The sequence below is a fragment of the Pteropus alecto genome, unplaced genomic scaffold (assembly GCF_000325575.1).
Source record: "Pteropus alecto unplaced genomic scaffold, ASM32557v1 scaffold95, whole genome shotgun sequence".
In the NCBI taxonomy this organism is placed as follows: Eukaryota; Metazoa; Chordata; class Mammalia; order Chiroptera; family Pteropodidae; genus Pteropus; species Pteropus alecto.
Window position 1 is genome coordinate 17,653,858 of NW_006441071.1, and position 27,762 is coordinate 17,681,619.

General features: G+C 33.3%; 1 protein-coding gene across 4 annotated transcripts in view; it reads left to right on the plus strand.

The window, feature by feature from the left end:
* The window catches only part of SMC5 (structural maintenance of chromosomes 5), an 85,858-nt gene that overhangs the window by 19,795 nt on the left and 38,301 nt on the right, over positions 1–27,762 (plus strand). For all 4 annotated transcript variants that reach the window (XM_025051388.1, XM_006918408.3, XM_025051389.1 and 1 more), the window contains exons 4-9: positions 8,537–8,699; positions 10,110–10,244; positions 11,562–11,702; positions 13,027–13,188; positions 13,979–14,050; positions 25,939–26,194. In XM_025051388.1, coding sequence (XP_024907156.1) covers positions 8,537–8,699; positions 10,110–10,244; positions 11,562–11,702; positions 13,027–13,188; positions 13,979–14,050; positions 25,939–26,194 — 929 coding nt within the window. The remainder of the gene's footprint in view (positions 1–8,536; positions 8,700–10,109; positions 10,245–11,561; positions 11,703–13,026; positions 13,189–13,978; positions 14,051–25,938; positions 26,195–27,762) is intronic.

Here is a 27,762-nt window from a genome sequence, read left to right on the forward strand (position 1 = left end):
GGTTAGAGTCCAAGATCAAGTATGAGGGTTGATTTCCTCTGAGCCTTCTCTCCCTAGTTTGTAGATAGCCTCTTCACCTCTTTTTTCTTTTTAATTCTTTTTTTTTTTTTTCAATTACAGTTGACATTAGTTTTGGGTATACAGCATAGTGATTAGACATTTATATAACTTACGAAGTGATCACCCTGATAAGTCTAGTACCCATCTAGTACCCTGATAAGTCTAGTACCCTGATAAGTCTAGTTATTACAATTATTAATGGCTGTGTTCCTTATGCTATACTTTTATCCCTGTGACTGTTTTTATAACTGGCGATTTGTACATCTTTATTTTTTCCCCTTTTCACGCATATCCCCAAATCCCTTTCTATCTGACAACCATCAATTTGTTCTCTGTATCTGAGTATGTGTCTGTTTTATTTTGTTTTGTAGATTCCACATACAAGCGAAATCATACGATATTTGTCTTTGTCTGATTTGTTTCACTTAGCATAACACCCATGTTGTCTATCCATGTTGTTATAAATGGGAAGTTTCGTTCTTTTTTATGGCTGAGTACTATTCCTTGTATATATGTACAACTTCTTTGTCTATTCATCTAGGTTGCTTTCATATCTTGGCTACAGTGAACATAGGGGTGTGTATATCTTTTTGAATTAGTGTTTTGGATTTCTTTAGATAAATACCCAGAGTGGAATTGCTGGGTCATAAGGCAGTTCTATCTTTAGTTTTTTGAGGCACTTCCAAACTTTTTCCTAGTGCTATACCGATTTTCAGTCCCCCCAACAATACACGAGGGTTTCCTTTTTTCCACATCATCATCAACACTTGTTTGTTGATTTAATTATGTTGCCCATTCTGACAGATGTGAGGTGATATTGTGGTTTTGATTTGAATTTCTCTGATGATTAGTGATGTTGAGCCTGTTTTCATGTCTATTGGCCATTTGTATGTCTTTGGAGAAATGTCTGTTCAAGTCCTCTGCCTGTTTTTTGATCAGATTATTATTATTATTATTTTTGTGTGTTATGTTCTATGAGTTCTTTACATATTTTGGATATTAACCCCATCAGGTGTAATATTAACATCTTCTCCCATTTAGTAGGTTGTCTTTTTGTTTTGTTGATGGTTTCCTTTGCTGTGCAAATCTTTTTAGTTTGGCGTAGTTCCGTTTGTTATTTTTTTTCTTTTGTTTTCTTTGCCTGAGGAGACAGCTAAAAAAATGTTACTGAAAGCCATGTCAGAGTTTACTCCCTATGTTTTCTTCTAGGAGGTTTATGGTTTTAGGTCTTACATTTAAGTCTTTAATCCATTTTAATTTTATTCTTGTATATGGTGTAGGAAAGTGGTCTAGTTTCTTTTTTTTTTCATAAATCTGTCTAGTTTACCCAACACCATTTATTGAAGGGACTGTCTTCACCCCATTATTTATTCTCTGTTCCATTGCTCTGTGTGTCTGTTTTTATGCCAGTACTATGCTGTTTTGATTACCATAGTCTCGTAGTACAGTTTGATATCAGGTAATGTGATGCCATTAACTTTGTTCTTATTTCTCAAGATTGCTTTCTCTATTTGGGGTCTTTCGTGATTCTATATAAATTTTAGAATTATTCATTATAATTCTATGAAAAATGCCATTGGTATTTTTGGTGGAGATTGCATTGACTCTATAGATTGCTTTCAGTAGTATGGACATTTTAACAATGTGAATTCTTCCTATTCATGTATATCCTTCCATTTATGTGCATTATATTCTTCCTATTCATGTATATCCTTCCATTCAGTGTCTTATACTTTTCTTAGTACGGGTCTTTTACCTCATTGGTGGTAAAAAATAAAAACATGTTCTTAGGTTTGTTTTTTTGTTTTGTTTTGTTTTTTAATGCAATTGTAAATGGAATTGTGTTCTTAACTTCTCTTTTTGATGGTTTGTTATTGGTGGGTAAAAATGCAATCAGTTTCTGAATGTTAGTTTTGTGTCCTGCTACTTTACTGAATTCATTTACGAGTTCTAATATTTTTTAGTGCATTCTTTAGGGTTCTCTCTATATAGTATGCCATTTACAGTTTTACTTCTTCCTTTCCAATTTGGATGCCTTTCATTTCTTTTTCTTGTCTGAATGTTGTGGCTAGGACTTCCAAAACTGTTGAATGAAAGTGGCGAAAGTGATCTTAAACAAGATTGAGAACAAGACAAGAATGTCCACTTGAGTATGATGTTAGCTGTGGGTTTGCAGATATGGCCTATGTTATGTTGAGGTATGTTCCCTAGAGTATGCTGTTAAACTGTGGGTTGGTCAGATTGAGTATGATGTTAGCTGTGGGTTTGTCAGACATGGACTTAATATGTTGAGGTATGTTTCCTATGCCCCCACTGTGCTGAGAGTTTGTGTCATAAATGGATGTTATGTTTTTATTTTCAATTATCTCAGGCTTTCTTTTGATTTCTTCCCTGATCTTGTTGTTAACCCATTAATTGTTTAGTTGAATGTCATTTAGCCTCCATGTCTGTATGTTTTTCAGTTTTCTTTTTGTAATTGATTTCTAGTTTTATACCACTGTGATCAGAGAAAATGCTTGATATGATTTCAGTCTTCTTAAATTTGTTGAGACTTGTTTTGTGGCCTCACCTGTGGTTTGTCCTGGAAAATGTTCCACATGTACTTGAGAAGAATGTATATTCTGCTGCTTTTGGGTGAAATGTCCTAAAAATATCAATTAAGTTAATTTGATCTAAATGTGTCATTTAAAGCCACTGTTTCCTTGTTGATTTTCTGTCTGGATGATCTACATATGGATGTTAGTGGGGTGTTAAAGTTCCCTACTATGACTATATTGTTATTGATCTCTGCTTTATATTAGTCAATATTTGCTTTATATCTTGAGGTGATCCTACGTTGGATGCATAGATGTTTACGAGAGTTATGCCCTCTTGTTGGATCGATCCTTTGTCATTATGAAATGGCCTTCTTTGTCTTTTGCTACAGTCCTTGTTATAGAGCCTATTTTCTCTGTCGTAAGCACTGCTACCTTAGGTTTCTTTCCCCAATTTCATGTGTATGAAATACCTTTTTCCATCCCTTTACTTTCAGTCTGTGCGTGTCACTCACTATGACGTGGGTCTCTTGTAGGCAGCATATGTACAGGTCTTGTTTTTTTTTTATCCACTTAGCCACCCTATGTCTTTTGATTGGAGAAATTATTTAGTCTGTTTACGTTAGAAGTAATTACTAATAGATATGTAGTTATTGACATCTTATTGTTTTCCGATTGTTTTCGTAGTTCTTCTCTGTTCTTATTCTCTTGTTCATTTTGTTGATTAAACTCTGTAGTTTAACTTGGATTCCTTTGTCTTTATTTCTTAAATGTCTCTTGTAGATTTTTGGTTTGTGATTACCATGTCCTTTATATATATACCAAGCTATGTTTAAATGAGTCTGTTATAAGTTGATGGTTGCTTAACTTCAAACAGATTCTAAAGTCACTATAATTTTTAGTCATCCCCTCCACGTTTTTGTTTTTGTCATTTTTTTTTGTTTTTGTTTTTCCTGTATTTGTTAATTTATTGTTGTTAGTACACGTGATCTTCCTACTTTTGCCTTCTAACCTTGTAATAACTTTATAGTTGGTTGGTCCATTGCTTTTACTGTTTGCTTTTGTCAGTGAGAATTTTTGAAAATTTTTTATTCATATTTTTTATCTTTTCTACCTAAATAAATCCTTTTAACATTTCTTGTAATACTGGTTTAGTGGTAATGAACTCCTTTGGCTTTTTCTTGCCTAGGAAACTACCTCACCTTTGATTCTAAATGATAGCTTTACTGGGTAGAGCAATCCTGGTTATAGGTCCTTGCTATTCATCCCATTGAATATTTCACGGCACTCCCTCTGTCTTGCAAAGTTTCTGTTGAAAAATCAAATGACAGTCACTCCCTCATGTGTAACTTATGGCTTTTCTCTTTTAAGATTCTCTCTTTGTCTTTAACTTTAGGCATTTTAACTCTGATGTGTACCTGTGTGAGCCTCTCTGGGTTCATCTTGTTAAGCACTCTGCACTTCCTGGTTTTATATATCTATTTCCTTTGCCAGGTTAGTGAAGTTTTCAGTCATTATTTCTTCAAATAGGTTTTCAATCCCTTGTGCTCTGTCTTCTCTTTCTGGTACCCTATGATGAGAATGAAGCTTGATGTTGTCTCAGAATCAACATATATTCTTTTCCTTTTTCTGTTTTGATTGGTTGTTTTTACTACCTTGTCTTCTAAATCGCTGATTTGATCCTCTGCTTCATCTAGTCTCCTGTTAATTTCATCTAATGTGTTCTTTTCTAACTGGTTCTTTTTTGTGGTCTCTCCCTCTTTGTCTAAATCCTCACTGAATTCATCTATTCTTCACCTAAGTTCATTGAACATCTTTATAACTAGTGTTTTGAACTCGTATCTGGTAGTTTGCTTGTTTCCATTTCATTTAGTTCTTTTTCTGGAGTTTTGTCTTGTTCTTTCACTTGGGACAGGTTTCTGTCTCCTCATTTTGGCTGATACGCTGTGTTTGTCTTTATGTATTAGGTAGATCTGTTCCATCTCCCAGTCTGGTTGGCCTTGTGTAGTAGGTGAGGCTTGGTGGTACAGTTTCTCTGTTCACCTGAGTCAGGTGCTCCAGGAGCATCCCTTGTGTGGGTTGTGTTTGCTCTCCTGTTGTAGTTGAGCCTTGATTGCTGTTGGCATGCCAGTAGTTGGGATTGATCCTCGGGCTGACTGGCTATCAGGGTTGGCCATGAGTATAGCAGACAAGCTTTGTACAGGGGCTGGCCTCACAGAGTAAGCAGTGTTTTGGCGGGGCTCTGGTGTCATTTGTGGAGCTGATTGAGTGGTGCTCAGGTGTGGTATGAAGCTGTCCACTGGTTGTGTTGGTTCTGGAGGCTCTTGGTAGGGCCTTTGGTGTAAGTGAAAGTCAGCTGCCATTCATGCCCATCTTGGGACTGCCTAGTGGGTTCTACACAGTAATCTGCAGTTTGGTTGCTGTTTGTGCTATGCTTAGAGATGCTTGAGAGAGGCTATGCTGAACACCAAGACTGGCTGCCACTCATGTTGAGCTTGAGACCCTCTGATGGGCACCACAATGTGAACTAAGGCCAGCCATTCATGTACCAGGTGTGTGGCAGCTTAGTTGAAGCTACATTCCAGGCCAACATTGGCCACAGCTTATAGCAAGTCTGTGGTTGCCTAATGCAAGTTGAGACCGGTTGCCACTTGTCCTGGACTTGGAGCTGCTTAGCAGGAGGAACAGATCACGCTGATACCACCTGCTACTTGTTTGGGGTTTGTGGACCTTCGAGAGATCTTACAAAAGTCTGTTGTGGAAGTTGAGGAGGCCACTTGAGTGGAAAATCTGCTGGAAGTAGCTGGGGCTGGGTACATGAATTGAGTGTAATGGGGTGTCAGGGAATCACCAGGGTGAGATCAGAGGTGTTAGGTTAATGGAGAGCACAGATTTGGTATTCTCTTTCACTTGCCAGCTGGGTGGGTGGAGGGCTCAACAAAGGAGTAGTGGTACCTTGCAGCACTTATGTCCCTGGAGAGAGCTTCCCCAACCCTTGCCTTTCTGGCCTTCACCCTGAAGCCAGTCAATTCAGTTTCTTCACATATGTTCCTGAAGCTCTTCCAGTGGTCACCACCAAACTGGAGCCCAGAGTAAGTGAGTCCATGCTCAGGCTCCTCAGTGGGAATGCCTGGGATTCCAGTATCCCACTTTCTCACTCAGATGCAATCCTTGCTGGTTTTCAAAACCAGATGTTATAAGGACTCCTCTTCCAGGCACTGGTGCCCCAAGCTGGGGAGCTGGGTCTGGTGCTGGAACCCTTCACTCCTCAGGGGAGACCTTCACAGCCAAAATGTACCTCCCAATTCTAAATTGCCATACCAAGGATTTGGGACCTGCCCGTTTTGTGTCTCTGTCCTTCCTACCAGTCTCGACTTGGCTTTTTCTTTATATTCTTAGTTATAGGATGTCTTTTCAGCTTAGTCTTCAGGTAGTTCTCAGTGATGATTCTGTAATTTAGTTGTAATTTTGATTTGGTCATGGGTGGAGGCGAGCACAGCATTTATATACTCCGCCATCTTGACCATAAGTACCTTAACGTAAATACTTTATTTACAGTCTAGACTTAAATATCTTTATCTTCCTACTAAATAAAGACCTTAGTGTACTTTTATTTTAATAGCTTCTCTGAATTTGTATGCTATTTTAATTCTACCTTGTTTTTTTAAGCCCATCAAGATATATCTATTATTTATATTGTCAGTATTTGTTTAAAATTACTCCCACATATTTTCTCTTTGCTTTGCTTTCATTCTTTCTCACATTTCCATTCTTCTCTCTAGGATTCCTTCTAGAGGACATTCTTTAAAGTTTCCTTTAATGAGGGTCTTCTAGAGGAACACTTAGTTTTTATCTGAAAATGTGATTTTACTCTAAATCTTAAAAGATATATTTGATAGGTATAAAATTCTACAGGTCTTTTCTCAGCACATGCAAAGTATAATTCCATTGTCTCCTGCTGTGAACCTAATCATAGTTTCTTTGGTAGTAATTCTGTTTCTCTCAAGAGGCTTTTGAAATATCTCTATTTTTGGTGTTTTATAGTTTCACATCATGTATATAGGTGAGGGTTTATTTTTTATTTTGCTAGAGATTTTATGAGCTTCTTAAATCTGATTTGGAAAATTCTTATCTATCTATTATCTCTTCAAGTATTGCTACTGACCCATTCTCTGTTTCCCTTCTAGAATTCAGACAGATATTAGTTTTTTTTACTCAGTTATCCATGTCTCTTAACATCTTTCATATTTCTTATCTTTTTATGTGTCTGTGCGGCATTCTAGATTTATTTCTCTTTAGTTCTTGTTATTTACTTATATTTTCAGTCTTTTCTTAAAAAATAATAAATATATTTTATTCTTGACTTTACTGATTTCACTATGATTCTACTTTGTTATTTCTGCTAGTCCTTACTCTTGCTGGTGCGCGTGTGCGTATGTGTGTGTTGCCAATGAGCTGCGCCTTTCTCTTTGAACTTTATCTGTGTTCATTCTTTGAGGATTAAGGTAGATTCTTGCAGGAATTTTTATTCACTTCTGTCACAGAATATTGGATACTTTCAATCCAGAATCACAATAGACAATTCTCAGTTTGAGGGTTTTTGAACCTTCTTAGGTATGTCATATAACATGAAGATATAAGTCTGATTGAGACAGACTTGTTAGTTACTCTTGGGAGATTTTTTACAGTTCAAGCTATTGTTTGAGAAAATAATTTACCTTGCTGTCGGTGGTAGTGACAGTGGTGGTGATAGTAGAGGTGGTAGAGGAGAAGGAAGAGGGAGAAATGGTGTTAGAGGAATATTTCTAGTCCTCCCTTACGTGAGAATATAGCCTTTTTGGGTTGGTTTCTATTAGACACTCCATCTTGGTAGCTCTGGCCTGTGTCTGCAACGCCCTTCTCCCAGGAGATAATGAAAATGAATGTGCAAGATTACCTGGTTGGCCTTCAGGATAAAAGCCTATTTCATTTTTTTCACTCTTGGCTTCCCATCTGCTCTGGGAATTTAGACAGAATTCCTTGCTTTCATGCTAACTAATAATGGATTTATGAAGATATTTTAGTGTTTTATCTATTAATTTTGGTTTATAGTATGAAAATCAAAAAGGGTACTTTATTAGTCATTCTGCTGGAAATGAAAGTTTAAAACTTTTTTAAGTTCTAAAATCTTAGCATTTAATTACAGTATAATCTGTATATACATTTATAAATTATCATTGTCCTTTAGCCATTGGATACCAATAATTTATCTTTCTACCACATGCTGCTGATTCCAAGTGAAGAAGATGGATGAATAGATGGGAGGTGTGGAGCAGTAGTACTTCTAAAAGCAAGAAATAAGTAAATACCCTTCATTTAGATACTTTACTGATTAATATTCCTATATAGCTCTGTGATGTAGTCCCCTCTGAATTCAGAGTAGATTACGTGATAAGAAGAAGCCATAGGCTACTTGAATAGGCAGGCTAGTTTTGATGTCTGGAAATGTATATGCAAGAGTTGGTTTCATTCATATATTTTCCAAGTACAGTGAGTTTCAAGGTTTAACTGTTACGTGCTTTTATGTACCAACCCATCTTGAATTGCAGTCAATACATGAAATTGGAGAATAGCATAATGATTATAAGATAAATAACTCCAGATATGCACATCCTCTGGCAGTGTTTGGGAATTGGTATTGGCATTTGTTTTGATTTTATTTTAACAGATTAAATAATTTTGATTGTTGAAAGAGTGTAGTAACTTACATGTGGTCAGTCGTGTATTATTAATAATAAAATTCAAAGTTTTCCTCTTTGGAGGAGGGGTCATAATATCAAAAGGAAAAAACATAATTCTCTCTGGCAACCTTTGGTGCAAGAGAATTTTATGAATTTTATTTCTAAAATAATTTTTTACAATACATTTTGAATATTAAGATTTTAAAATTATTTTTTAACTAGGTTCAGGACTTCTGGAAATCTTGTAATTACCCGTGAAATTGATGTGGCAAAAAATCAGTCCTTTTGGTTCATCAACAAAAAATCAACAACCCAGAAAGTAGTAGAAGAGCAGGTTGCTGCCTTAAATATTCAAGTGAGCAATCTTTGCCAGTTTCTACCTCAGGTATGAGACAATTAAATATAAAGATGGAAGGTTTTGTGTATAATGTTTCTTCTTTATGCTTTATAAAGAATGTAAATACTTTATGAGGAATATTATAATGGTTACTGTTAAAACCGAGCATAGCAGTCTTAATACTCAAGGTTCTTTATAAAAGGTAACATCTTATCTCTTATCGTTATAAAATTATTAATTTGTAGTAATTTGGAAATTTTGAATTAATAAAATGTCCTAAGTTATAGAGTATTGTACAGGAAATAAAGTTGTATAATTTTTAAGTCCAGAGAGTAGCTTGAATTCCTGTGTGCTTCCATTTGTTGCAGGCTCTTAAAGTTTTAATAAACAAGTTTTTAAATTAAATCTATTGGGGTGATCTTGGTTAGTAAGATTTATATAAGTTTCAAGTGTCCAATTCTATTATGCATCACCTGTATATTCCAATGTGTGTTCACCACCCAAAGTTTAGTCCCCTTCTGTTACCATGTATTTGACCCTCTTTACCCTCTTCAACCTTCTCTCACCCTCTCCCCCTCTTGTAACCACCATACTGTTGTCTGTGTCTATGAGTTTGTTTGAATAAGCAACATCTTAATCAGTGTTTTTGTATAAAATCTTTGATATACTAAAACTCTTAAATCTTTAGGTGTGCCTTCTAAAATCTTTTCATATTTTAAGTTTGTCTAATAAAAATAAAACATCCTGATGATACATGTTAAATGTTAAAGTTAAATACCTTTAAATTTGTCTTTGAATGTTGCCTAGTAATTGAATTATAGTTAATTTTTTTCTTCAGAAATGATTTGATTACATATGTTTAAATTAAATAAAAATTAAAATTTAAAAGCATTTGTCAGCTGATGTCAGATAGTTTTCAGCAGTAGATGTTTAAAATTGCCTCTTTTTAACTTCTAGCATTCTCATTGATGTGTGGTAGATAATGATCATTTTGACTTAGGAGACTAAGACAAATTATTTATTATATGTATAAATGTTATATACATATAAATATTATGTATATGCATATAAATGTATTATATGTATATAAATATTTCAACTTGGGAATATTGACAGATATTTTAAAGGTTCTCAAAAAGATAACCGTTCATACCTTAAATTTTTTTCTTACTTATTTTAAAATGAAGAAATGATTTAAATTCCCCCCTCCCCTCTTCCCTCTGGTAACCACTAGTCCATTGTCCATGTGTCTCTGCCCTGTTCATTTGTTGCTTTTAGGTTTATTTTTTTGTTATAAAGGATAATATATGAAAGAGGGTTTGTTTATATTAAGACCACATCTCAAAAAAAGTTTTTTCTTTTAACTGACTTTCATCTTGACAAGCGTGATAATTGAAATATGTTTTGAAGATACTTATAAATGATAATAGTTACTGATATTTAAGTTTTGTACTCTAGGATAAAGTTGGGGAATTTGCTAAACTCAGTAAAATTGAACTCCTTGAAGCTACTGAGAAGTCAATTGGTCCTCCAGAAATGCACAGATACCACTGTGAACTCAAAAACTTCAGGGAGAAAGAGAAACAACTAGAGGTATTTATAAGTGGACAGCTTATTTTTATTGTTTCTCATTGATTTTGGTGTCTCAAAATGTGAGAGAGTAAATTCTGATTCATTGAGTGAATTCATATATTTGCAGTTTTTTTTCCACCAAGGATTGTATTGCTAACATTAATTAAATTAGGTGACAAAAAGTGAGAATGGATTTGATAATGTAAAGTTTGAAAAATTTGACTACCATTTCATCAAATACATGTTATTAATTGAATTTCTAAGGAACTAATAATGATATTAAGGAGTATTTTTTTTTTCTCTGTATGCTTTGGTATTATTTTTTTTATTTATTCAATATTTATTAAATACCTACTTCATGCCAGGCACTGTGTAATGCCTTGGGTAATACAGCAAATATCATATAGCTTTTAATAGAGGTCTACGTTGAACCAGTTCTCATCTTTGTTCAGTTGCGTCAGGGTCGACTTTGTAAGAAAACTGTACATTAAGTAGCAGTGTTGAAATTTTATTTAATAAAAATATAAATTAAAATATCTTTAAAATATCACTGAAAGGTGTTTTATTTAAGGAATCATTTTCTATGTTCTGTCAACTAAAATAATTTGGTAAATTTTTGTAATAAGGAACCTTGTAAACAAATGCTCTCAAACTGTAATGTCTATACTTGATAATATGTTTTGCTGTAATTTAATATTATTTTTATTATTATACTTATTCAGAGTTAATGACCAAAGGAGTTGTAATTATTTTATCCTACTTCAGATACTCTGTCAGTCCCTTCACTTTTCCCCACTTCAGGCAATCTAATACTCTCATCTGAAACACTCACTGAAACTGAAACTACCTGCAGTCCTCTGAAAGAAAACATGTTCTTTCTTAGTTCTGAGTACATCTCTGCTTTTGTTAATTTGCAGTATAAAGACTAAATTTTAGTTCTCCTTCATCTCATTTCTAAGTCCTTACGTCATGGTGTTCATAACATATTAATAATAATTTTACCTGTTATTCATATATCACATTACAGCTTTTGTCGAGCCTTTACCTACAGCAAGTAAAATCTGTCCTTGAGGTGAATGGGGCAGATTGCTGTCTTCTTTTAAGGCAGGAAGAGTCCAGGCTCAGAGATGTGGCAAGGCTTTCTCACAGTCACATTACTAATAAATTATAGAGATTAGACTAGAACTTAGGTATGCATGTTCATTTTACACAGTTCTTAAGAACTTTCATGAATTGTTTATTGTGAAATTTCACTGACATTGTACATTTTTTATTAAAAGATTTGACCTGTTTTCTTTTTTCAGTTAAACTAATTGTTTAAACACATACTTATTTTAGACCTCATGCAAAGAGAAAACTGAGTATCTAGAGAAAATGATTCAGAGGAATGAAAGATATAAACAAGATGTGGAGAGGTTCTATGAACGTAAGCGACATTTAGATTTGATTGAGATGCTTGAAGCAAAAAGGCCATGGGTGGTAAGTCTTAATTATTATAGGCAAAAATAGTGATTCTTTAAGTAGCAGAAAAGTTTTAATGAAGGCACTAATTACTCTGTATCAAATTAGGTACTTTTGTTAATTTTTGCTTTATATATTATATATAATAAAATTTATCTGTGTTATTATTATTGTTTATTAAATATCATTTGATTAAGTCCATGCTCTTAATTTTTCCAGATTTGAGTCCTCAACAGATAGTTTATTTTATAAAATGTTAATGATTTAAAAATGATTATACATGTAAATATTAAATCTTTTAGTCTCCTTAGGTCACTGAGAACTAACACTAATATTAAATTCAGCAACACATGTAGTTGATTATTAATTATAATCTTGTGTGCTTCATAATTTTATTGAGCCTACTGTTTTCTTTCTAATCACTGTATGATATATATTTTATTATTTAAGACCACAGTTTGGGCTAAAGATTAAATTCCCTCAATGCCTTTACAGTGAGTGAAACAGAGTAAGAAAGTTTTATAATGTTTGTTCCAAGTTTAGGGTAGGAATAATTATTACTAGAATGGAAAAATATATGGCTATTTGTGGCCTCCCCAACCCTTGCCCCTGCTCCACCCTACCCTATCCCATAATTCCACTATTCTTAAACTTTTTCCTTTCTTTACCTCATTTGGATTATATTTTTTCCTATGGCCATTATTATTATTGCACCCACTTTATCTCTTAGGAAGTCTTACGAAGTTTTATGAAGTCTTTGGTTTCCCTTTTTCTAAGATTATCAGTTGTTTTCTTTTTCTTTTTAAATTTACTCTAATATTTGTGTTTTTTTTCTTCATTCCATTTACTCTTACTGCATACTCTCTTAGTACTCCACTAATTTTTTTAGCAAATATTCCTGTGACATGACAAGCATCATTTTCACCTGCATGTTTCCTTTTGTTTTCTCTTTTTGACCCGTTTTCCTTTCATCTTCTACTTTTTTCATTTTTACTTTTCATAACTGAATTACTCTTGCATCTTTATGTTCCTGTGTCCCTTCTTTATTGAGAGACGAGAGAACCTCATTTTAGTAGGCACTTTTCAGAAACGAAGGGATGGAAATTGGAGTCTTGCCTAGCTATGGAGATAAATTCTCAGTGAGTATCAAGACTCTTAGTAAGTCATTATGTTGGTATTGATTATTTCTGAAGTTGTTTCAGAGGTCTGTATTAGTCGACCTGCCAAATGAATATCAAAACAGTCTTTTCATAGATTTAATTTCTTCCTGAACCTTGATTTTAGTATATGTGTTAGTTTAAGCTAGTAGTGCTCTAATTTTTATTTTTTAATTAATTGCAAGGAATATGAAAATGTTCGTCAGGAATATGAAGAAGTAAAACTGGCTCGTGACCGAGTGAAGGATGAAGTGAGAAAACTTAAAGAAGGGCAGATTCCTATGACCCGTCGAATTGAAGAAATTGAAACGCAGCGTCACAATTTAGAGTCTCAAATCAAAGTGAAGGTACTTTTCTAGTCAATTTTGGATTTCCTGTATTTTATTTTAGCAAATACAAAAATATTTTGCAAGTCTTTTAAAATATTTTGTCAGTTTACTTGTAACTTTGATTCCCTAACTAGAAATTCTACCACCACAGTTCAAGATCCTAATTATCACTCTTGGAAGGTTACTACTATATAGAAATTTCAGGATATTAAAAGAGAAAAATGAAATGTGATTATTTTAATTACAGGAGGATTCAGAGTAGTATTCCTAGAAACATTGAACTCCTTTTGTGAATTTATTATATTGGTTTTGTAATTTATATGCTTTTTTGGAGGAGGGCGACAGAGGAAACTTGATGTTTCTTAGAATAACTAGTAAAATGGCATATGCAATATTACCTGTAATTTGAAAATATAACTAAAATTTTAATTTTATTTATCATGGCTTTCAACTTTTAGGGAGATTTTGGAGTCATTGATTATTTTGAGTGGTTTAAGTTATGGACCTTGCTATCCTGTAGGATTGTTTTGAAGATTAAATGGAAGAACATGAGAAAATAAATGTGAAGAGATAAACATACACATGCATATTGCTGCAGTTATTTTTAGAATCAGTAGGAATAACCTTTTATAGATTTGCAAATAACTTGGTATTTTTGGTGATAATTATGTATTCGATTTGAAAGAAATCATGGAAAAACTTTGTGAGTTAACTTACATAACAACTTAATATTTGGATGGGTGGGGACACATAATTGGTTTGCTTGAGTTTTTAACTAACTTCCCCCCCTTCTGTTTTAATCTTACAGGCAACAGATATTAAGGAGACGTCACAAAAATGTAAACAAAAGCAAGATGTTATAGAAAGGAAAGATAAACATGTAAGATTTTGTACTGAAGTTTATATTTTGCTAATTCGCTCTAGTTTTTGTGTTCATGTCTGGATTATGGGACAGCCTCTTTGGGAATTGTCTTAAGATCCTCCTCATTCTCTATTAACTTAATCTGTAAGGGAAACTAATATTTGGAAATACAGTAGTAACACAGAGGATAATTAGGAAAACTTGCTTAAAACTATCCATAGATGTGCATTATGATCTTTGTAGCTGGGTGGCTATATAGTTTTTTAATAGGGTAATGGTTAAATTGGATTTAGTTACCTTAATAGCAGAAATTAAATTATAAGGAATTTATTCTGTTGTTTATGTTAAGAATAGGGCATTAAAAAGCTGATTACAAATTCTTTTTCGTGGATAGCGCTTGATGGCAAATTATTTTAGAATGATTGGGCAAGAAAGTGGGCTCTTTAGTTAACAGATCCCCAAATATAGATGGGTTTCTATTTTCCAGGACTATTCAGAAACTAAATATCGAATTATCTATCTTAGGGGTAGCTGTATATAATTTGAAGCATTCTTGGTGAAGCATTAGGTTTATCTCTGTTTTCAGCCATACACCTTTTTCTACACCTTTATCTTCAAATTCCGGGCCTCTTCCATTAGCTTCTCTAGAGAATAAATCCCAAATTTCCATGGCAGAAACTTGGCTGCCGGTGTTATGTGCTCAAGGTGTGTATGGGGTCGGGGGTGCAGGGACATTGAGTAGGATGTAGAGCGGGGGTAATTCTCTTTTATGTGATATCTTTTATACTTGACATTTTCTAGTTCTAAGAGTCTTTGGGATTTTTTTCCTTTCCTTTTCTTTTTCTCTTTTTTTTTTTTTGGAATACTCAGCTCTTTTCACTTTTTTCTCTTTACTCACCTTTTCCCTTGTGGTTCCTATAATAGGCTGCTAAATTAGTCCTTTTACTATCTTTCATCTTTTGAATATTTATTGAAATCTCTAGTTGCTGGTGTCTCCTCCCTTATTCCTCTCTTTGTCCTTGTGGAATTGAACTCCTTTTATTCCATTTCTATTACAGTTAGAGTTTAGGAGAGAAATGGCATAAAATTCATCTTTTAAATCCCATACAGGAGTATCATGTTGATAGGCTGTCTGATGTTGAATGATTCTTGCATTTCTGTCATAACTCTTAGTTGGTATTTTAATTTGCATTTCTGTCATAACTCTTAGTTGGTATTTTAATACATTGCTAAATTCAGCTAGAAATTCTTATATTTAGGATTTTTTGTACCATTTGAGATGGGTCTAAGATTTCATTTTTTTTCTTTTTTACATCTTTAACTGGTTTTTCGGAATCATGTTGACTTTTCAAGTAGTTTTATACTCCTTGGACCAGTATTTTCTTTCTTCTCCCATTATATTTGCCAGAGTTTGCCACTTTTATAAGTTCTTGAATTTTTAGCTTTTTCCCTTTTTTAAAAGAGTTATAATTGAGATACAGCATTATATTAGTTTCATGATTTGTTATTTGTGTTTGTTGCAAAATGACCACCATAATAAGTCTAGTTAATATCTATCACCATACATATTTACAAAATTTTTTAACTGGATGTTTATACCTTTCAACTCATATCACCAACCCTCCAACCCCCCACCTCTGGCAACCATTAATCTGTTCTCTGCTTATTTCACATAGCATAATGGCCTCAAGGTTCATCTATATTGTCATAAATGGCAGGATGTCATTCTTATAGTTGAAAATATTCCATATGTAAATATATATCTCAGTTTTTTTATCCATTCACCTATCAGTAGACACTTAGGTTGTTTCCATATCTTGGCTGTTATAAATAATGTTGCAATAAAGATGGGAGTGCATATAATTTTGCAAGTTAAATGTTTTTGGTTTTTTTTTTTGGAAAAATGCCCAGAAGTGAAAGTCCTAGGTCATATTTTTAATTTTTTAGGAACCTCCAAATTGTTTTCCATAGTAGTTGTACTAATTTACATGTCCCCCAACAGTGTATAAGGTTTCCCTTTTCTCCATATCTTTGCTAATACTTGTTGTTTCTTGTCCTTTAGATAATAGCCATTCTAACAGGTGTGAGGTGATATATCATTGTGGGCATTTCTCTGATAACTAGTGATATTCAGCATCTTTTCATGTACCTGTTGGTCATCTCTGTCTTCTTTGGAACAATGTCCATTCAGATCTCCTACTCATTTTTTAATCAGATTTTTAATTTTGGGGGTATTGGGTTATATGAATTCATTATATATTTTGGATAGTAACCTCTTATTAAATATATGATTTGCAGATATTCTTTCCCATTTGGCAGATTGCCTTTTCATTTTGTTGATGATTTTCTTTGCTGTGTAGAGCTTATCTTAATTTTTAATAAATACATTTTAGGGTATAACTTTTTTCTGGTTATCTCTTGGCTACATCTCACATGTGTTGATACATGCTTTTTTTTCAGGTTAGGATTTTATCATTTTCATTTTATCATTTTCATTTATTTAAAGTTATAAAGGAGTTCTCATTTAACTTTTATGGATTTGGAATTGTTAAGCCTTTTTATGTGGAGTTCTGGTTATATTGCCATGGTCTAAATATGGTCTATGACTTTGTTTTAAAATTTTTTGAGACCTCTTTTGGACTTTCATTTTATATTTGATTTTGTACATGTTCTACATCTATTTGAAAAGAATCTACTCTGTCTTTAGGTGTGGAGATATATGTTAGAGCAGGCTTACTATAATTATATTACACAAATGTTCCACTTTATTTTTTTTACCTGATTTATTCATTTTTAAAGTTCAGTACTTCTCTGAGTATAGATTTGTGTTGTTTTGAAATTATATTAGTTTACGCTTCTTAGATTTTAAAGCTTTATTTTGTTCTTTCTGTGTCATATTTTGATTTATCTACTGTAAATAATATTACTAGCTTTTGTTTTGAAATTTTTTTCTATTTGGTGTGAGATAACTTTTTCAAGCAGTTAAAGGAGTTTTAACTAGTCATTTACAGTTGTTTTCTACTTACTTTGCTTTTTGTTTGATTCCTCCTGCTCTCTTTTCTTTCTATCGCTGTTGATCACGGTTTTCTTACTCTGTTTTTTTTCCTAAAGTTATATATTCTAAACCTATTCTACTGATTACTCTTACAGTTTAAATAACACATTTTTCTACAAAAAAAATTTAGTATTTTTTTTCTTCCACTTACGACAAATCTTAGTAAGCTTTTATTTCCTTATCCTGTACTCTTGTCAATATCATCAGAAATTTTGTCAGTTACTTAAAAGGTTATTTTTTACTGTCTATTTATTCAGACCTAATAATATGTTTTATTGGTTTATTAGATCATCTTTTTATATCACACTTCTGGCTCCTTCTTTTGAGGAAGTAGGGATTTGGGGCAGGGGAGGTTTGTTGAACATCTTGAGTAGGTGTTTTAGAGAGGCTTTTTGGGTCATGAACGTTCTGAGTACCTGTATGTCAGAAAATATCTTTTTGGCACTCTAGAATATTAATATGGCTGGATATTAAATTCTAAATTACAGATTTTTTCTAAACACTTTGACAGTCTTACCTCAGTGTCCTCTTTGGTCCAATATTGTTCGTGAGGAGTAGCAGATATATAGGTAGGCAAAGACCATAATAGATAGACCCTTGAAGAAAAAAGAAAAGAAATTGAATTTGATTCTGTATGGAGTGAAAAACTGTGAGAAGGCTTTAGAAATTTTAGAGCCAGAGAGAAACAGCATGTATGTATGTTTATGTTTATTTATTTATTTTTAAAGCACCCTGCACTGCCTAATGGAGAATGGACTATATGGGACAAAAATAAAAGCAGGGAGTTAATTAGGGGGCTGTTGAGGTCATCTAGGCAAGTGATAATGGTTTCAAAAAAATTCAGCTGATAATATTTACTCAGAGAATAGGTGTAAGGATTAAATTGTGGTAGAATCAAGGATCTTATCTAACTTTTTGACTTCACAGCTGATAGATAGTGGTGCCTTTTACTAAAATGAAGATTCTAGGAGAGGGAAAATAAAAAGTTCTGTTTGACTTTGTAATATATCATCCTTTTACTTTAAACCTGTTTGTATCTTTCAATCCAAAATGTTGTTCTTATAAACAGTATATAGTTAGATAACAGATTTTTATATATTCTGCCTACTTCTACTTTTTAATTAGAGTGTTTAATCCATTTACATTTACAAGGTGGACTTTACATGTACCATTTTGCTCATTTGTTTTCAGTATGTCTTAATGACTGTTCCTCTAGTCCCCAATTATTACCACCTTTTATATTAAATATTTTCTATTGTACTATATTAAATCCCTGTTGTTTTTTTTACTATGTATTTTTTGAGCTATTTTCTTAGTGGCTGCCTTTAGAATTAATAATATCTTAATTTATAATACCTAGTTCATATTAATACCAACTTAATATCAGTAGTATACAAGACTTTGCTCCTGTATAGCTTTATTTCCTACTCCCTCTTTTGTAGTGTTATTTTCATATAAATTATATTTTTACAATTATAAGTCTATCAACAGTTTTATAATTATTTTTTTATACAGTTTACACACACACACACCCCTTCATTCAGGTTTAGTGTTTGCTAGAAGGACCCACAGAAGAACTCAAGAAAACATTATACTTAACAAATACTAGTTTATTATAAAGGATACAACTCAGAAACAGCCAAATGGAAGAGATACATAGGACAGGGTATGTATAGAGCTTCCGTTTCCTCTCTTTGTGTACCACATTCCCTGCACGTGAACATGTTCACTAACCCAGAAGCTCTGTAACCTCATTGTTCGAGTTTCAAAGTTTCATTACCTGGGCATGATTGATTAAGTTATTGGCCATTGGTCTCTCACCCTTCTCCCCTTTTTGAGGTCCGAGTGGGGCTGAAAGTACCAACACTCCAATCATGTGGTTAGTTCTTGTGGCAACCAGTCTCCATCCTGAAGCTATATAGGCACCCTACCAAGAATCATCTTACTAGCATAAAATCAGGTATCATCAAAAGAGGCTCGGTATGAATAACAAGATACACAAGATACTCCTTTCATTCAGGAAATTCCAAGTGTTTTTAAGAACTCTCAACCAGGAACCAGGGACAAAGACCAAATGATTGGTTGATTGATAATTTTTAAAAATTATATCATAATTGTCTTTAATATCAAATAGGAGGAAAAGTTACAAACAATAAATACATTTATATTACCTTTTGTATTTACCTATGTAGTTACCTTTACTAGTGCTCTTTATTTCTTTGTATAGATTCAGGTTACTTCTAATGACCTTTCGTTTCAGCCTGAAAGACTGACTTTAGTGTTTCCTGTAGAGTAGGTGTGCTAGTGATAAATTCTCTCAATTTTTGTTTATCTGTAAATGTCGTAAATTCTTTGTTTTTGAATGATGGTTTTGCTGATTATACAGTTCTTTCAGCACTTTGGGATATGACATCTCACTGACTTTTGGCCTCCATGGTTTCTGATGAGGCTTTAGCTGTTAATCTTATTGAGGGTCTCTTATACATGAATTACTTTTTCTTGCCTTCAAAATTCTTATTTTTTAGTAGTTAACTATGATGTTTCTAGATGTTAATCTCCTTGAGTTTATTTTACTTGCAATTAATTGAGCTTCTTGGATGTGCAGATAAATGTTTTTCATCACAGTTGGGAAATTTTTTGGTCATTATTTTTTCAAGTATTCTTTCTGCCTCTTTTTCTTCTATCTCCTGAGACTTCTCTTATGCAGATTTTAATATACTTGACAGTGTCCTATATTCTATTCATTTTTTTTTTTTTCTTTTCTGTTCCTCAGACTAGACAGTCTCAGTTGACCTATTTTCAGGTTCACTTATGCTTTGTTTTGCCTGTACAAATCTGTTGAGCCCCACTGGTAAATCTTTTATTTCAGTGATTGCATTTTCTCCAGAATTTCATAAACTTATAAAACAGTTGGCTCTGTTTTATAAGTTTGATCTCTATTGATATTCTCTATTCAATGAGACATTATTCTCTTACTTTCCTTTAGATCTTTAGACATGATTTCCTTTCATTCATTGAACTTTCTTTTTTAATAGCTGTTTTAAGGTCTTTATTAGACCTTAATAAAGTAAGTCAATTTTGGGGCTACCTTAAGGACATTTTCTGTTGACTGCTTTTTTCTTATTTCATTGAATGTGTTGTAATTTTTTTTGGAACTGGACAGTTTAGTATGACGTGATAACTTTGAAACTAGTTGTCCCCTCCCCTAGGCTTGTTGTTTGTTGATGATGATGATGTTATACTTCAGTTTCTTTTCTAACTAATTCTGTGAAGTCTTTGTTGTCTTTTGTGACTCTTAAAGTGTCTGCTCAGTTAGCTTAGTGGTCAGCTAATGATTGGACAGATATTTCCTTAAATAACAGGAACCAGTTTGTCTCCTAGGCTTTGTTGAGGGTCTCTGAATGCATGTTGGGTCACACCTTCAACAGTTCAACTGGGCAGTTTTTTCACTTACCACTAAGATTTAGTTGTTTTTCTTGAGTTAGTAGCCTCTAAATTGTTGCAAGCTTTGATTGATTTTCAGTGCAAGTTTACAACTCTTTCATTCTTCACTTGCCATTTGCACAGAGCCTCAAGATGATACTTCTTTGTACAGAGCCTTTGTGATTGCTGAGGACCTCCTCTGATCTTTCTGGAGCATATGCATAGCTCTGGGCATGGACACAGTTCTGTTCATACATGTGGCCTAAATTCCTAGGAGCTTCCAAAGCTTTTCCTTTTAAGTTTTATGGTTAGCTTATTTGCCACAACTCTTATCATGTGTCAGGCAACTGTGGTGTTAAACAGTTGCCACTGATTGTTTTTGACAGATGCTTTCAAGCAAAGGATTGCAGTGTGCAAGCTGTGGAGTCAAGTTAAATAAAGACAAACCTCGTATGTAAGATTTTCCAGACAATTGCCAGGCAGATCAGATAATGACAGTTCTTTGAGAATGAGAATTTGAAAGAGCTCTAACCTGTTCTGATCTCTCAAGTGACTGTGAGGCTGCTGACTTCACTATAATTGTGGGCTTTTGGTTTTCAAGGCTGCATTGGAACTGGGGAGAGGGGGAGGGGAATGGGAATAGGGAATGTTCAAAATACCACAGAGCTTGCTGTTTTTTCCAAAGATTCAGACATTTTTCTTGAATAAACACTTTCCAGGTTGTTGGAAGCCTTTGTTTAAATTCTAGAGTTCTGAAAAAGTTAATTTTGACAATTTTTGTCAATATTTTCATTTCTTTTATGAAGGAGTGATTTTTCAGAGTTCCTGACTTCACCATTCCTGATGACATCCAAATCTTTTCTATATCTACAGAAAAATGTTGCTGTGATTTTTAATAGGAATTGCATTAAACATGTATATTTGGGGAGAATTGAAATCTTTACTGTGTTGAGTCTTCCAATCTATGAACACGGTATGTCTCCAATTATTTAGATCTTTGATTTCTTTCATCAGTGTTATATCGTTTTCAGCATACAGGTCCTCAGAGTGTTTTGAGGACCTAAATTCCACCTAAATTTTTCATTTCTTTTCCTCCCCCTCCCTTCCTCCTCTCCTCCATTCTCTCTTCCCTGTCCGTCCTCCTCTCCTCTACCTCTTCCCTCCCCTCCCCTCCTACCTCCTCTCTCCCCCCACCTCCTTTCTCTCCGCCCATCCTACCTCCTCCCACCTCTCTTCCCTGCCCTTTAATCTATTCCTTGGTACTTTTCTACATAGTCAGTCGTGTCATCTACAAATGGGGACAGCTTTATTTCTTCCTTTCTGATCCGTGTGCCTTTTATTTCTTTTCATCCCTTATTGCACGGGCTAGAACTTTTACAGCACAGTGTTGAATAAGAATGGTAAGAGTATACATCCTTGCCTTGTTCCTCATCTTAGGAGGAAAACATTCAGTTTTTCACTATTAACTATATATTAGCTGTAGGGTTTTTTTTTTTAATGGATGTTCTTTATCAAGTTTAGGAAGTTCCACTCTTTCTTGTATTTCTGAGAATATTATGAATGAGTGTTGAATTTTGTCACATGCTTTTTCTTTATCTATCGATATGATCATGTACATCTTTAGCCTGTTATTATTGATGGATTACAATGATTGATTTTTGAATATCAAATCAACCTTGCATGCATGAAATAAACTCTGCTTGGTTGTGATGTATAAATATATAATTTCTTTTACATATTTTTGAATTCTGTTTGCTAACAGTTAAAAGATTTTTGTGTCTATATTCATGAAGGATATTATTCTGTAGCTTTTGTTTTGTACTGTCTCTGTTTTTGTTACCAGAATAATAATTAGCTTTATAAAATGAATTGGGAAGTGTTTCTTCTTCTTCTTTTTTTTTTTTTGTTGTTGTTGTTGTTGTTGTTGTTTATTTTGGAAGAGATTGTATAGAATTGTTGTTAATTCTTTAAAAATTCTGAATGGTTCTCAAATGACACTATCTGGCTCTGGACATTTGCGGGGGAGGGGAGTTTAAAATTATTAATTCAATTTACTTAATAGTTATAGGGCTATATAAATAATTATTTCATACTGGATGACTTGTGGTAGTGTTTTTTGAGGAATTGGTGCATTTTGTTTAAGTTGTCAAATTTATGTGTATATAAGTTCTGTTATCTTTTTGATGTCTGTAGGGTCTGTAACGATACAGGGATCATTCCTGATGTTGGAATTTGTGTCTTCTGGGATTTTTTTGGTTTTTGTTTGTTTTGTCTTGCTAGAGGTTTGTTAATTTTATTGTTTGTTTGTTTGTTTTTAAAGAAACAGCTTTTTGTTTCATTGATTTTTCTTTTTCTCTTTTCAATTTCACTAATGTCTATTCATATCTTTATTATTTCCTTTCCTCTGCTTGATGTGGGTATATATTATTCTTTTTTTAGGTTCTTGAGGTGGAAGTTCAGATATTGAAACTTCCTCTTTTCTTGTATATGGATTTAATGATGTAAATTTCCCTCATCGCTGCTTTACTTATATCCCACAAATTCTGATATGTTGTATTTTTATTTTTGTTCAGTTTAATGTATTTTTTCTTTTTATTTATTTATTTTTTGAGATCACAATTTGTTTTTTCATTCACCTGTTGGTGGACATTTAGGTATTTTTTTGGTTTGAGGCTATTACCAATAAAGCTTCCATGAGTATTTTATACAAGTTTTTGTATGAACATATGTTTCCATTTCTCTTGGATCATTTTCTAGAAGTAGAATATCATAGGTGGATATTTAATTTTCAAAGCAGCTGTGAAACTATTTTCCAAAATTATGTAGTTTTAATTGATAAAAATTGACTTATGATGGCTTGAAATTTTTTTCAATAGTGGTCCTTCACCATAAATAATTTGAGAAATACTGCTTGGAGTAGCCTTGGAGGGGTTATATTTAGCTATTTAAAAGAACTCTCCTTACATTATACAAGGTAAAGCAGAATGAGTACAGATGGAGGTAGGGTGATGGATTTGAAAAGAGAAAATGCATTCTAATAAAAGTACTCCTATTTTAACTATGCTGTTAATGAAGTGTGAGACAACAGCATTAGCTGAATGAGTAGAGGGTATGTAGCAATAAAGGACTGAGGAAAGGGAAGAAGATGTGAACTTAGAATGAGAGCACACATCTATTAGAGAAATGTAATAGGTCGTTTTGTGTCTGTTTAAGCTTTGTGGCCACAAATTTAAAGTGTGGCCGATTTTTGAGAGTTTCTGCAATTAGTTCAGTTGCTTAGATACAGATAGATAGAAGGTATATAGTTAGGTTTTAAAAGAACTAGGCTTTTTCCTGGCTAATGTGACGTTGGTAGAGGGTCACGAGGTCTTTGCAAGGGAGTGGTTACAAGATTGTGGAACCTCGGCAGGTAGTGGGAATAGGAATACCATAGTAAGTAAATGGAAGACAGGACATGGTGTTCAAAGAATAGGATTGTAGAAATACAAATGGTGTGATTTGGAGGGATTTACATGATCGAGAATGTAACAAACAGTAAGTAAGAGATAGTGGTTGGTGGAAGGGTGGTTTAGAAGACAGTTGAAGTTGAAGAAGTCAAGGAATAGAGAGGCCAAAGAGATTGATTTTTCTTTATGTGTGTTGAAATCTCATGATGACAGGCATAATGAGGAAGAGGAAGACATTGAGTCAGTTGAGTGGTAGGTAAAGCCATTATTAACCAAAGTGGGTAAGGAAGAATTTTGAGGGCAGTAGCTAACGTAGCAACAAAGATAACGGATAGTAAAATCTAATCAAGTGGTCTTCAAAGGAACTGAAATGGGGCTTAGTTAACAGAGGAAGTAGTACAGTAGGTATAAATGGAGACACCTTCCCCACTTCTGAGTTCTAAAATACTCTTAAGAATTATGGCAGGAAACGGTCACCACTTCAGAGGCCTCTAGGGAGAAGCGTCTTCCAGGATAGCCAAGTTTCAGTTAGAACAAGAACATTCGAAGCTAATCATGAGTATGATGGGATTAGTCATGGTAGTTTCTTGAACGAGTTTTTGGTAGCTAGGATCTCTATTTTGCTGGGAATGCAAAGGTTATATTTATTAAATTTCTTGTCCTTTTTCATGGACTTGGACTGCCTCTTGTGTTTGGTAATTTTTGATTTATACCTGTCTTCTGTAACATGCATATATATATTCTCCTGAATGGCTTGGACTTCATGGTTTCCTGGCGGAACACCGTGGCTTCTTGTCTGCATCCTTGTTTTAGGCCCATTGAACATTTTTAATTTTCATATATGTAACTTAATTTTTTAAATATTTTTTCTCCATATTTGATATAGAAGAGAGTATTTTGGCATATGTTTAGTTCATCATCTTAACACTGTCAAAGCTCAATTTTTAGGAAGAAGAAATTGATACCATCCCAAACTTCCAACAGTAGGGAATAGGCTAAAATGTGGTATAACCATATAACAGGACATGATTGAGGTATTAAAATTTAATTTTGAAGAAAAAAAGTTTTTATTTTGTGAGGACATATGGGATAATGAGAAATTGCTCTCAATACATTTTTAGTGATGCCATTTAGTAAAACATGTTCTGTAGATAGGTATTAAAATGTAAATGTTTAAGGACATTAGGATTATAGATTTTTTGTTTCTGTATTTTCCATATTTTCTATAATGAATGTTACTTTTAGAGGGAGTAAATGAGTCTTGGAAAGTAAATTAATAGGCTAATTATGTGATGCGCTAACCTTATCTATTTTAATACAAAATTCTATTTTTGTTAAAAAACAAATTGGGTGTATAAGCGTATATTTAGGTATATGTGTTTCTTAAAATCTTGACGCTGTCTTAGGTAGACTTTGTTTGGTTTTGACAAAAATTTCATTGACAACTTAAATGACTTTTAAAAATAACTTACCCTGAATATAAGTCAGCGAATCAGAACATGTGGGTTGATGTTTAAAAATCTTTCAATATTAACTTGAAGTGTTAGTTGAAAAGAATTTTGTTGAAAGGAAATAGTTTCCGTTTAAAATTAATAGTTTCAGTTTAACATCATCATTTTATTATCGCTAATTTATTGAAAGTCTGTCACACACCATGTGACTTGATGTCAGTCTTAGGATGTGAAGCGTGTATTTACTTCCTATAAATATTTAGCAATTTGGCTTCATAAATATCTTATTCAGCAGATATTTAACGAGTGCTGACTATATGCTAAGCACTACTCTAAGTACTTGGGCTATATTAGTGAACAAAGAAAGTTATAGGTAGTCTGGTAGGTGTAACTGTCTCATTCTAGTGGGATACCTTTTAGTGAGGAAAATACTCATGTTCTTAAGAATGTTTGTGTTCTTAAAACTATAAAAGCCTTATAAAAAAGGGAAAAAAAACAACCTCCAATACTAACCTACTTTTGTTTTATTAGATTGAGGAACTTCAGCAGGCTTTAATAGTAAAACAGAATGAAGAGCATGACCGACAAAGGAGAATAAGTAATACCCGCAAAATGATAGAAGATTTGCAGAATGAACTGAAGAGCACAGAAAACTGTGTGAATCTTCAACCCCAGATTGATGCCATTACAAATGATCTGAGACGAGTTCAAGATGAAAAGGAATTATGTGAAAGTGAGATAATTGATAAGCATAAAGAGAGGGAAACTCTAGAGAAGGAGAAAAAGAGTAAGTTTTATTAAACTTAGAATGAAGACGTGTTTATAAAATGGAACTATATCTCTGATGATGAGTTTTCTTCCCTTGTTATGTCTTTAAATGTTCAAGTCTAGTTCCTATTGAGGAAACACAGCTCAGTTATTCAAACTTAGTGCCTTAATTACCTTTATGTATTATTTATCATGATTAGCCACTGGCTGACCATTGTTTTAGGTCAGATTATAGCAGTTAATTCTCTAAAAATGCTTTGTTTTCTTTACAAGTCACTCGCTATTTTTCAGCTCAATTTTAAGTTCTTTATTCTAGTCTGGTTAAGCTTCCATTTGCTTTACTCCTTGAAACCTGTCCAGTTTAACTTTGCTTTTCTTTCTGCAGACCCTATGGATAGTTCTATAGCATTATTCAAATAGAGATCTTATATTTTGTCTGCTCAGTATATATAAGATGAGTAAAAAAAAAGAATAAGACCCCATTTTTATGTTTATCAAAGTACTAGATGTTTATGGTTAAATGAAAAAAAAAAAAACTAGAAGGGTGGCCCAACCTCTTTTTAACCTTCAGACCCACTTTCAAGTGTAAACACTTTTAACTGTTTTAGTTTTTCTCACAGTTCTTTACATATTTTCTACATATTCTCATTTCACCATAGCTTGATTCATCAATTTTTGATATTTTGTTACTTTAGATATAGATTTCAGCTTCTATCTTTGTAATGCCTCAAATGAGATTATATTAATATTAGTAATTAATCATTAAACTTTATTAATATTGATTTATTACAAATACTTTTACATCTTTTGTCATAAGTACTTCTTGACTATACACTGTAAGCTAAAAATACTAGTACTCCCATCCTTTTTACTTTTCTCCCTTCTCATATTCTAACTTATCTAATCTGGAACTCATTTTTACATTTTTAAGACTGAAAACATTTTATTGAGAATGTAATCAAGTTTGGCGTGGTCTGTTTATGGGTTAATTCTAAAAGCTAGAAATATTAAGTATTGTTATTACACCAATGAAGCTTATTCATAGCAATGTATTACACCAAGTAGTGTATTATGACCTAATTCTCTTTCATTGATAGCGTTTTAAATGGTTTTAATTTACCTTTTTTAAAAAATATCATTTGCTTTAGCATTTACTTAAATTGAAAAAAAAAAACAAAAAAACCACCTATCTTATCAGGCATTCTTTTGTGTTCTGGGGCCTTCCCACCTCCTTTCTAAGTTGATGGTTAAGACCTCCTGCATGGCAGTCATCTGGGATTAGTCTTGGATCCTTTTCTGTGCTGGATAAAGCTGCTCCTGAATCCCATCTTCTGTTTTTCTAAAATTACTCTCATGTTTTGTTAGAGTACATCTTCAGGTAACCTCCTCAGAAGAGATATTTGGAAATTAATTTCATAGTCTTTGCATCTCTGAAAATATCTTTACGTCATTGTCGCCTTTTCTTGATTTTGTCATATATATGATTCTAAGTTGAAAAGTTTTTCTCTCATAATTTTGATTGCTGACTGTGATTGTCTTCTGATTAGAAATCTAGTGTTTTCTCATTCTTTTGTATGTGACCTATTT